Genomic DNA, 12575 nt, shown 5'->3' with positions numbered 1-12575 from the left:
AGACTTACCGTCGAGCACCTTTCATCCCTCATAAAAGTTGCAGCTGCGCAAGATTTCAAGCCTGATATTGACGAACTGGTTACTAAGAGATGCCAAGTGTCAGGACAAAAGAAATAGATCTCACACTGTGAGACTCCTATATAAGCAATGAATATAATATAATAATATAAGGATCTACTGTAGCTAAGAGGCTAAGACTAATTGTATGCTGTTGTATGGAGATTGTATGGAAATAAATTGCTTTTCTTTAAACTTTAAGTGTTACATTTTTTAAAGTTTTCAATATTGTAAAGAAAGCTACAGTAACTTTGTATAATAGAATTTGTTACAGTGTGGCCCGCGGACGCTCGTATGGCAGTCGAAGCGGCCCACCAATGGTAGTGAGTTTGACATGCCTGATATAGATCGACTAAACCAAAATTAGACGGATTCTTAGGCCGTATTTTTATATGAAATTCAATGGTTATCCAGGGGCAACAACTAAGTTCTTCCTCATGCTACTATTAATACTCTGTGCTTTGAGTTCCACATATGAGCTCTGCCCGTCTCTTTTTACTGGAGATTGACAAATCAATGACAAAGACTGGTTTAGCAGTGCCAATTCAACATTGGCAAATGTATCTTCATCTCCATCTGTTGAGAAGCCAGCTATAGGTTCAGGATCGGGAAGGTCTGCTTAAGCCACTACTGGAAAAGTCAGGCTGACAGATCTGTTTTTTCTTGGGTGTGAGTTTTGATAGTCTTACACAGCAATTTCTGGAGATGCACTGACCGGACCTTAAACTGAGACTTGGGTGATTCTGTATTGCTGACTCAGGCATATCTCTTAAAGCACAGGTTATCTTCTTGAGATAACATTTGAAAGGGTCAAAACAAGATTTCTGATTGAATCTAAACAACTTATCTACTGAAGACATTGTGAAAATGTATTCTGCTTAGTGATGTGCTGCTCAAAACTGATGTGTCAACGGTGTATCGAGCTTTCAAAGAGCGGATCTTCAAAGCCTGCGGTGGGTTGGCACCCTGCCCGGGATTGGTTCCTGCCTTGTGCCCTGTGTTGGCTGGGATTGGCTCCAGCAGACACCCCGTGACCCTGTGTTCGGATTCAGCGGGTTGGACAACGGATGGATGGATGGATAGGATCTTCAAAGCGTCGCTTCGAAGCTCGTTTCAAATGCACCCATCACGTCATTTTGAGGCACGCTAGAGTCATGACATCACTGACACCTGCGTATTCTGAAGCAGATTTTGGTCAGCCAGTCTACTGCCGGATCTCTTTGGCTCAATGTGGAAAAGCAGTGGCAATTCTGCATCTGCAATGTGTTCTGACGCGAGTTCGAATCCTGCAGTTCATGTAGGTGGGACTCGCATATGGTGCATGATCAAAGCAACAAAATAAAAAAAACAAAAAAAAAACAAACAAAACAAACAGCTGAAGTACCTGTCTGTTAACTAATATGTTTATGTGACATTATGAAAGATTCACACATGACATCTCGTTCCTTGGTGTGGAGTCCGGTCCACCCAGAATCTGCAACAAATTAAACAAGCATATTTGGCATAAGGCAGCACGTATTAACAATCAAGCGTCTATTCTACCCTATGTTGATCATATCAGAAAGGCTAAGAAACACTTCAAGTTAAGAGTTTACAAAGCCGACATGGTAATCACAACAGTATATGCCTCATTAAACGTTTTTAGTATTCAGTGATACCCAGATCTGTAGCCGATATGTCTGGTTGATTTCCAAAAAGCAATGAGAATAAAAGTGCTGCATAACTAATTACAATGATCTTCAAAATAGAATCTGTACAATTGACGGTATCTTCTGCAATTTAGGGGAAGTCTTTCTACTTCTGCATTAAAAAGACAAAAAAAAAAAAAGTTGGAAAGAAACTTTGCAAATTCATCCAGTGGTGGACATAAAGATCACTCAAGTACTGACAAGAAGGAAAACCTGGATAAGCACATCTGAAGCCAAACTTTCAAAAAACCACCAGACTTTGTCAACATCTTTTGCTTGTGATTGCATCTTGTGAAAGGCGTAAGGGGGGGGGGGGGTTCAAGAGTATCAGTAAATAAGTCTTCCAAACTGCAGCACATTAGAATAAATCATTGAAGTAAATAGAATTACTGAAAGACTAAGCTTTTGCCGTTTCTGTATTCTTAAACTATCTTCCAGATACACAATCCCCTGCAGTCACTGACACATTTAATGTTCCCTGTTCCGTTCCTGTAGTTACCCAAATATCAACATCATTCAAGGCATACACATAAAATAAGGCATTTTCTTTACATATATTCAACAGTAGTATGGCAGTAATGAGAAAAACCAAAAAATGGGAATATTTATGAGAAGTGCTTGGACATCAAAGTGAAGAGGTGCCTGGTCTCCCATTACATGAGCTCTTCTGCTACCCTTCAGTTACACTGGCACACGTTACACCGGGACCAAATGCAATGGAGAATACTGACAATGTACACCTTCAGAAGTGGAATAAATCCACTGTATATTGCTGCATTCCATTGCCAAATGTAAAAATACAAAAGTATAACATTTCAGACAAATGATGAGTTTCGTTAATTATAAATGTGTCGTAACCACCATGTGTTACTTTTTTTTTTTTTTTTTTAATTTATTCTCACCAAATGTTACATATCTACCTGAATATGGGTAATGTTTATAATAATTCAGATTAAAATAAAATATAAAACACTGTCCACATATATTCATGAACAAAGACATACTGGCCTTTAGGAAATATCAAAAAAGCTTGTGAGCTGACATTTATGACAGAATGCATTGTTAACAGCATGCACTATACTGACAAGTCAGTGAAAAGAAAAGAAAAAACACCCCAGTCCATACAAACTCACAGCTTCCATGAATTTTGATCTTATAATTAATTGTCAGTATCATATAAATTAAGTCATTTTAAGAAGACAACAAATCTGGCATTGTCAGTTCAGTAAAAGCTCCATTTAAAATGTTTGCATATACAGCGTAAGAGACAGAATATCAATGAAGCGGGACTCATGACTAGCAGTGGATGATATATGACACTGAGGAATTATAATGCCTAATAACGGGAACAAGTAAAAAGTAACAGTTCCTAAAACGGGCACTGTAAACGTAGGTATTTCAGTATACAGTATAATTTAATAATGAAATGAAGTGCCCATCTACTGTCATGCTGCATGTTTGGAAGGTGCGGATTGGCTGAAACTGTTTATAGCAAATTGTCCCAAGAGGGAAGTGCCATATAGCGATCAGAAACAAAAACACATCTAAGCATTCTGGACAGTAGTTTACAATATGTTTTTCTACAATACAAATTTAGTATGACACCACTGTCTCCAAACACTCAAATATGTAGTTTAATACATTTAACAGTGAAACTTTACATATAGTACACAATTTAACTAGGGGTGTGTTTTCCCCCGGCCACCTAATGCAGCCCAACCCTCAGTCCACAGTGGAATGTTTTGTTAAATGGAGAGGGGGAAAAAAAAACAAAAAAAAAACAACAACTTTCTGCAAGGGGAGGATCAACACACAACTAAGCTACTACTGTTCTTAGAGAAGTGGATGTAGACAATGTATTTTGTTTGACATAAGCATGTTAAATGCAGTGCATTAACATAATAGTATCATTGTATTCTCCTAATGAAGAAAAAAATTATATATAGATGTATACTATGTACGGTTTTGAAGACAATCGAGAGTTGCATGAAAACACTGGACGATGCAGCGAATATTTCTATAGAGAGAGAGTTGATATGATAAAATATCTGACACTATCAGACACAAAAAAAAAAATCACATTCACAGAAAGCCACAGCAACACGAATGAATTGCCAACAACTACCTGAATATATCAACTAAAGAAAGTAATGTCAATACAAAATAACTACAGGAATTCGTGTCAAATGTTAGGTACACTCAATATACAGGGCAATGCCTTTGAATGTGTTGAGGCTTCACGAAGCATCCTTAACTTTGCATGTTTGCTCTGTGCTTCAAACCATGTTCGATGGTTCATTAACCAGTGAGCATGTCTGCTCAGCACTTCAAATCATTGTTCGAGTTATGTTTGAAGTACATACAGCATCACCAAATTTGAAAAACTTGACAGAATTGCCAGGCTAAAAGAATGTTTGTGGATGATCAACACATTTTAAAATGATTGTACCCGAAAATACTTAGTGACAAGAAACAAAACTACAAATTAAACATCTTAAAAATGCCGACTGGTAGAATGCATAATGATACAAAGAAGAGCTTTAGTATTATGGATCACGACACCTCTCACCCCAAAATATTCTCTTCTCATAAATATCCCTTCTTTGCCACTTATTTCATCTACTCTCTATGTATAAAAAGATTAGCTAAATCATGCAACATTTTAATACAACCCTCATTTTTTTTAGAACCGTATGTCATAGTATACACCTATCATTTTTTTCATATTCATTAGGAGAATACAACATACAAATACTCATATCAAAACAACCAATTGAACCACAGTAGTGGTTCAACTGTGTGGCATCAATATACCAAGTAAAGTGGATGGGGCAGTGATAGCGTTGCATCCCCATAAGACGACGAGCATGGTTTTGCGTCTCGCATACTTTTGTGTTCCACAAAATATTGTAAAGTATTAATAAATGAAATATCAATATTTGATGGAACAACATTTGTTGACTTAAGTATTTCATGTTCTTTCTCAAATGTGCTTACCTGTATTATGGCAAGGTACAGTAGATGGTTTACCATTTATTTTTCTGTCTACTCTGTTATAAGTCAAAACAAAGAAAACATCTGAGGATGAATAAGGCTTGTTTCAATTTTTTTTTTTTTTTTTAAACCTACAACATTACAGCCATTGAAGCCCAGATGACGGTTGATTAAATGTGATCAAGAAAAAATAAGAGCTAATAATAATTCTAAAAACAGGAACAATAACAATGATACAATGTAAAAGAGGAATATTTATTGAAAGAGCCAGGGCTCCATGAGTGAGGCATCTTATTTTGTTTAACTCTTGTTATCGTATAGTACGTTCTACCTGCTGGCATTATATATATGTTTTTGTAGACATCAAATACTGGAATCCATTGACAAACCCTTCCCTTCATTGTCAATCTGTAGCAGAGAAAAATAAAAACAATCAAAGTTTAACAGACGTCATTGAACTTGATCATGAGTTTGTGTAACATTAATGGAAATGGCCAGATGTCATCACTGGAGAGGAGAATGTCAAATGCTTCGAAGCTTCGACATGATTTCCTACAGAATTGCTTCAAACATTTCAATGCTTTGTGAGGCTTCACTCCACCCATCACTAATGCTGCTTGAGCAAAGGCAATGCTTTTATCTGTATCAGGTAATTGACGGCATGTGGTATCGATTGATAACACCTGACTACCCTCTGATTAATGCAGGGTGAAGAACTGGCATTAATTAGCCACACTGGAATGGGCCCTTTTCATTTTCAGGAGGAATTTTGATATGAAATAGTAAGGCAAGTACAGGTGTCACTAATTTGTTTAAGTGTAGCATAATTGAAACCTTAATGTCACTGCTTACACCTGTGCTTGCCATACAATTTCATGTCAATATGGCTGCTATGAAAAAAGGCTCATTAGTGATATGAAAACATGTGATGCTACCAATAAGTAATGATAGCTCAGCAAAGAATCAAAAACTAAAGACCAAATTTTCCAGAGATGTTTATAACATAAGCTAGCTTTAATAAAAAATTGACCAATTTTAAAATAAGATTTTTCACTGTTTAATGTTTAATATAAATCGCTCATAACATCGTAATCTTTCATTTTGTGGAAATATTAATGTAAAATATACAGCTGGAAAAGAGCTTTAAAATATTATGAGAACTATTTCTTTTATTAATTCCAAACCCAACAACTTTAAAATTTGTTAGCTTAAACCTCCCTTAATATTGATCCAAGACTCAGTTCCATGGGTTTACTCATATGACAAAATCAAAATGCCAGCATGATGAGCTCCAAAAGTGTGATGATTTGACATGGAAATACCCCAAAAAAGAGCTAACACGCAGAAATATTTGCATCTTCCAAGAAAAATGTAATCGCTGTAAAACCAAAACCACATAGTACTCACATTTAAGTGGATGCAACATGAAAAAACTAACAGCCAGATGATTCTGAAATCTCCAAATACTCTGAATTTAACTGTTCTAAATGAACATTTATAGGTCATTTATAGATTATTTTACAGTGTCAATCATATCCTCTGACAAAATTACACTAAACTTCAGCAACCGTTTCACTTGCAATTACACTCCATACCTCATGGGTATCTACTACCAAATACACTATCATACATTACTGGAATTAAAAACATCTAATATTTTGTGAATTCAGAAAGAACTTGATATGTGCTGAAAGCATTAGGCAAGGCCATCTATAGTACTGTCTACATTTAATAAAAAACAAAACCACGGGGATTACCACACCAGACCATATTTTACATAACACCCTGAAAAGAAGCTAAATACCTGTCTATACTTATGAGTCGAGTGTGTGTGATTCAACTCTACTCCTCCGACTCTCTTGTGAGGTTCTTGCAAAAATAAGTCTGTTCTTAATAGTTGGGTCTATTACATATTTTCTGTGTTAAAGTGTTCTTATAGTTAACTCACCACTCATTGAACAATTTAGCCTAATGAATACTGCATAAACAGGGTAATGAGCCAGGACTTGAATTTCACTGTGGGATTAGGAAAATCGTGCCAAATATTTAAAATTCTCTCATGGTTTAACGCAATAAAGCATTAAAACCCCATTGCTCTTTCAAGGCAAAAACGGGTTTTTGTCATTTATTCCACTGTAGCTTAGAAATAAAAATACATGATTCATGCATGCCTTGACAGCAGGATGATGTGTCCAGTTAGGTGTAACTTTCAATTGTTTAACTTGTAGTGTTGTGTATTTCAATTAAAAAGTTAAAAATGATAGAGCTTAAATTCAAATTCATCCTCTGAATATAATGGCCCAAGGCGACCTGATATTGAGTATAACTAAAATTTTTGGATAAAATATGGGGAGAATTTGACTTATTGATGGATCAACACAGGCTAGGGCAGGGGCCGGAAACCCGCGGCTCTGGAGCCACATGCGGCTCTTCAGCCTCCTTGTAGTGGCTCCCTTTGGCCTTGACAAAAAAATAAAAACCATGAAAATGAATGATGGCAATTTCTTAATTTAACTTGTATATGTATATATATATGTATATATATATATATATATATATATATATATATATGTTTATTTACTACTACTACTACTGTTATACATTTTAACATCTAATTTAGAGAGTTTAATTCTGCGTGGACAGAAGCATTTGCCTTCACCGCCAACGACGCTGGCTTACCGGTGTGCTTAATATGTGGCGATAAATTATCGAACAAAAAATGTAACGTTGAAAGACATTTTCAAAACAAGCTCTCAGCATTCACTGAAAATAAGCGAAAAGATGAGCGAAAGAGAGCAATTTCGGAACTGCAACGGAAAGCTGAACAGAGCAAACATACTTTCAAAAAGTGGATCACTTCTACACAGTCAACTACAGCCGCTAGTTTTGTGGCAGCTCAAGAGATCGTAAGGAGGGGTAAGCCGTTCACAGACGGAGAATACATGAAAGAATCGTTCATAAAAATATCAGAGCATCTATTCTCCGACTTTAAAAACAAACGGGAAATTGTTCAGAAAATGCAAGCTGCATTTAGAGAAAGATTCAGTGAGTTCAGAAAGGAAAAAAACACACTCTCTCCTTCCGTCACACCCCTGGACGTCGACCCATCCCTGCTGAGCACATCCGCATTCACAGGAGTAAGTAAGCCCGATCTAGAAATTGAACTGGACGACATAGCAGATAAAGATTAATGGGTGTCCAAGTTCAAATGCCTGACAGCGGATCTTGAAGTCACCCGTCAGAAGGCTACTCTCGCTAAAGAGCACAAATGGAGTGATATTTAAAACCTCCCCAAACCCGACAAATTTGTTTTCGACACATGGAGTGCCATTCCCGAAACGTATATGAACATGAAAAAATATGCATTTGGAGTCCTGTCCATCTTTGGCTCAACATACTTAAGTGAGCAAGTTTTCTCAAGCATGAACTTCATAAAGTCCAAATATCGCTCCCGCCTCACACATGAGAGCCTGCAGTCCTGTGTGAAGGTCAAAGTCACATTGTACAGCCCCGACATAGAGATGATCAGCAGCGAACTTCAGAAACAGAAGTCACTTTAAACAGGTGACAACAATAGCATTTAATAAGCTATTATTTTTCAGAAAAACAAAACACATTCATTTCGGACCCGGAGCTGATGTAGGTTTTTTTGTATGTTCAGGTGCTTCAGTTGATTCAGCACACTGAAATGGAATTTTATGTTTACTTTTTTAAAGCTGCTAAGCTACAGCTAAAAGTTTTTATTTTAATTTTACACAGGTATAGGAAGGACCCAAATAGGCCTGCATAGTTCAGTTTAATTTATTTCAAAGTAGCCCTACACATGCACACTGCACTTCTGTTTGTTGTATTCCGTGGTTGTAACATGTAAAATCTTAAAAAAGATTAAAACTTTTAAAAGTTTATCAGCTGTGTTATGTTTTGCAGCTCCAGACTATTTTTCTTTGGAGGAAGAGGGGGCAAAATGGCTCTTTTCATAGTGAAGGTTGCAGACCCCTGGGCTAGGGTATATCTTCAGCTCAGTTTACTTTTACCTCAGTTTTCCACAATCATTTCCCATCCGCATCCAAATACAATTACCGTATCTCTAAAGATGTTACTCATATCTGAGATTTCAATGTCATCTTCAGAGAGGAGTTTGTATTCGAAAGAATGTAACTTCAAGAAAAATCAACAAAAACTAAAAATCAACGGTTTTACACCTGAATCCATCCATCCATCCATCCATTTTCCAACCCGCTGAATCCGAACACAGGGTCACGGGGGTCTGGTGGAGCCAATCCCAGCCAACACAGGGCACAAGGCAGGAACCAATCCCGGGCAGGGTGCCAACCCACCTCAGGACACACACACAAACACATCCACACACCAAGCACACACTAGGGCCAATTTAGAATCGCCAAACACCTGAATCATCTATTATATATATAAAAAAAAAAAAAAAAACACTTAGGAGACGAGACGTGATTTTCTTGGAGAGACACTTATACATCCCGCAAGAATGTTGGTGCAGTACACATGAAGAGCAGGTTAGAGATAATGGAAGTACGAAAATTCAAAAGTCTGAAAAAAAAAGGATATTTAAGATCGCAAACAAACAGAAATAAACAGAACAGTGAAAAGAGATCGAATATATTGTTCGGATTTAAACTTTAAGTCAGAGACTTGTAGATCGTCTAATTCGTGTTGCCAGCGAGAATTAAAAGATTCCAAAAACATTGGCACGGTATGAAGTCCCGTAAGACGGAGACTTAACATGAGATTGTCAAGTCATGCCCTACTTACAACTATTTTCAAACAAGACTACGGTCAGCTAACCTCAGTCATGTGAATGCTTTTGGCAGACACACTTCCTGTGCTCTTAGCTCTTATAAATTTTATCAGGACAATAATTTTACACGTTCTAGATGACATCAATGACTAAGCGAAGAAGAATGAGCATGGACAAACAATAGAAAAAGTCGTTTTATTTATTACAGAGAAAAACGATATTCACTCAGTTATAAGTTGCATTGTTACCATGTAAGTCCAAACACTGAATGAAAATTCAATGCGATCTTGAAGAAAAGTTAACTCCAAATATTGTTTTTACTAAAGTTTTAAAGTAAAAGTGAAAATAATGTATATGTAACAATTCTCATGAAAACAACAATCTCTTTAAATCGTATATCCGGTTAACCAAAACCGGGGGGTGGGCGAGCGAAGCCCCATATTTTTAAAATAAATTTTAACCGTCAAAAGAAATTAGACATGAGCCAAAAATCTGAACTAAATTTATCTATAATGTGAGCATAGCTTTCAAGAAGCTGATTATGCATATAGGTTGTTCATATATAGTGAAAGGGTTTTATTACATTTAAAGATAAAGCTACAGGCTAACTGAATCAGGCTTATTTGAATTCCATTAAAATTATAGTAAAATTCCTTTAAACGTCTTGAGCCATTTTGTATTTCTTGAACATCATGGCCAAAAATAGGATTGTAGTAGTACTCTCCAGCATTGTGAAGGAAAATTACTCCCATTCATTCATTTACTTTCTTGCTCATTTAATATATTTTGACATTGCTGGGAACCTATCCTGGCAGCAGCCTACTTTAACTGAAAGTTCATTCAATTAGATTTGAATCAATTACACTAGTGAGGCATCATAAAGTTGCCAGTTATTGTGGTTTTGAAAGGGTAGAGCGTACATTGACAAAAGTAGCTTAAAAATGGCAAGAAATTGTAAACATCACATAAAAGGCATGCCAAAGCAGAATCAAAATGGGTCTATGTGCTACAAGGGTGTACAGATGTGCAGTATGTGCTATAATCTACTGCAAATGATCTTTAAGTGTGTGTGCAGAAGTGGTGTACCAAAAGTATATGCAGATAGAAGTGAAAATATCCAACAGTAAAAATATAACTACAACAATATCATATTATAAATTACAATAAATACATATGTATGGCAGAAAGACATCTAATCACATACATAAAAAAGGAATTCTTATTCAACTTGTACATTTACAGTTTAGCACACAAAGGCATTCTGTTCAACGTACTGTGGAAAGAGCAAACATTGAAGTATCTGGCACAAAATGATCCAAGCCTGCTAAAGGCTGTTTAAGGCATAGATGAATCAAAGCAAGACAGCTACACAGGGGACATTAACACACACATCAATGAAAACCTTGAGGAACTGCTCTCTTACCAACATATCTGCCTCCAGGCTTGATTACTATCGCTCCACGGCTCCGTGTCTCTTCCTCTGCTTGGGCCATGCTTTGCCTTGCTTTCTGGTATGAATCATCTGTGGCGCACACAGTGATTTTATCCTGTATGTCTCCCAGGCAGTCCAGCTGAACTCCTCCATTGCTAAGGAAGGGGGGCAAATAAATAAATAATAAAAAAAAAATTGTTTGTGGGGGTGTTTTACTTATTGGCAGTAATGATGTGGAGATATTTGCCCAAAAGAATGAACTCTCTGACAAAATCTACACAAAAACAAAGCCTAAAACAAATCAAGACTGAACACAAGCCAAACAAATTGTACTGGATATATGCTTGATGGCATACACCATCCTTATATATATTCCCCTAATGCAGACATCTCTTCCAACTGACTTGATTCCAGAATTACATGATCCATTTAAAACATCCATATCAAAATGTTCTTATGTAATAGCTGCCTCCAACCAACTTAAGGGAAAGTGTACATATCAGCTCATTGTGGTAGCAGTTAAGGGCAATAAAGAATTTGAAAATATGCTGAATGGACTTGAAAAGTTCAAACAACATTGTAAGGAAACAAAAATGCACTGGGCTCACCACCTTGAGACATACTGCTGGATGCAGTTGAAGCTCCCTTGGGGGTTGTCCTTGCCAACATTGGATAAATAGAATGTGAATCTTCGCAATTCATTTGGACATTCTGGCCTTGGAATTGCAATTTGCTAAATAGAGTATGAAAAGAGGGAAGAAACCATTAAAACCCGATTTAGAAGCATGACAACAGTCACCAGAACAATTAATTGCCTAACCATGTTTCACAACAGAGCAGAACTGTGAAAATAGCCACTGCCTTTGTATAGCTTATTTTAGTTCACAATGTGTCTGCCAATATATTCACCTCAAAATTTAAAAAAAGAATGATACAAAATATCTGCCTAACCACAGCTATCAGAGTTCATAAGCAACACTCAGCTCAAATGTTGACTAGGAAGCTAAAAGGAAGGCAGGCACCGCCTGATACATTGCTCACTGTTGCCTGTCTCAGTCAAACATCCAGCAGTAGTGCATTTGTCATTAAGTAAAAGACCAGAGGGTCACACAAGTCTCCGCATGTCCAAAGCTAGAAGTATATTTCAATCTGCAGCACACCAAAAACTTCTGCAGATTTCACCACAGAATTGCCTTACCCTGGTGTGTTATGTACTAACAAAGGCCCAAACATACCGATAGAAAATATGCAGCACACTTTGCTGGACTAAAATTTCAAGCTTCATTGAACACAAGTAAAAACATTTAAGTAAAAGAAAAAAAACAGTAGAATAAAAATAATGAAAATTAACAATAGTTCCCTTGCTGATCTTCAGCAATCATGTGTGTCTCAGCTGCTTAATGCAGCTTGTGCACAAAGCCAGAGTCTCTCTGAATCTGCAGTTATTTATAACCCCATCTATATTACTAAAAGACAGTTTAATATATGCACGGACAGAGGACGCACCGAGGCGCATGCGCCAGAGCGCCTCAGCGCCCCAGAGTCAAACCCAGCGGCTTCCCAGAGTCGGTAGGTGGCGCCCAAACAACACAACCTGGAAACTAAACTTGCTCTAATCCACTGTGACAGCAGT

The 12575-nt window shown here is 37.0% G+C and overlaps 1 protein-coding gene across 2 annotated transcripts in view; it reads right to left on the bottom strand.

Annotated features, from left to right (window-relative positions):
• ell (elongation factor RNA polymerase II) overlaps window positions 1–12575 on the bottom strand; it is a 99480-nt gene that overhangs the window by 34178 nt on the left and 52727 nt on the right. Inside the window, exons 3-4 of one of the 2 annotated variants that reach the window (XM_028816375.2) lie at window positions 11551–11675; window positions 10934–11097 (exon numbers count right to left, since the gene is read on the bottom strand). In XM_028816375.2, coding sequence (XP_028672208.1) covers window positions 10934–11097; window positions 11551–11675 — 289 coding nt within the window. The remainder of the gene's footprint in view (window positions 1–10933; window positions 11098–11550; window positions 11676–12575) is intronic. The other variant, XM_028816376.2, reaches the window with a different exon arrangement.

Source organism: Erpetoichthys calabaricus, chromosome 12 (genome assembly GCF_900747795.2).
Source record: "Erpetoichthys calabaricus chromosome 12, fErpCal1.3, whole genome shotgun sequence".
Classification (NCBI taxonomy): Eukaryota; Metazoa; Chordata; class Cladistia; order Polypteriformes; family Polypteridae; genus Erpetoichthys; species Erpetoichthys calabaricus.
The sequence above is the reverse complement of the archived record's forward strand: the minus strand, read 5'-3'. Positions and strand labels throughout refer to the sequence as shown.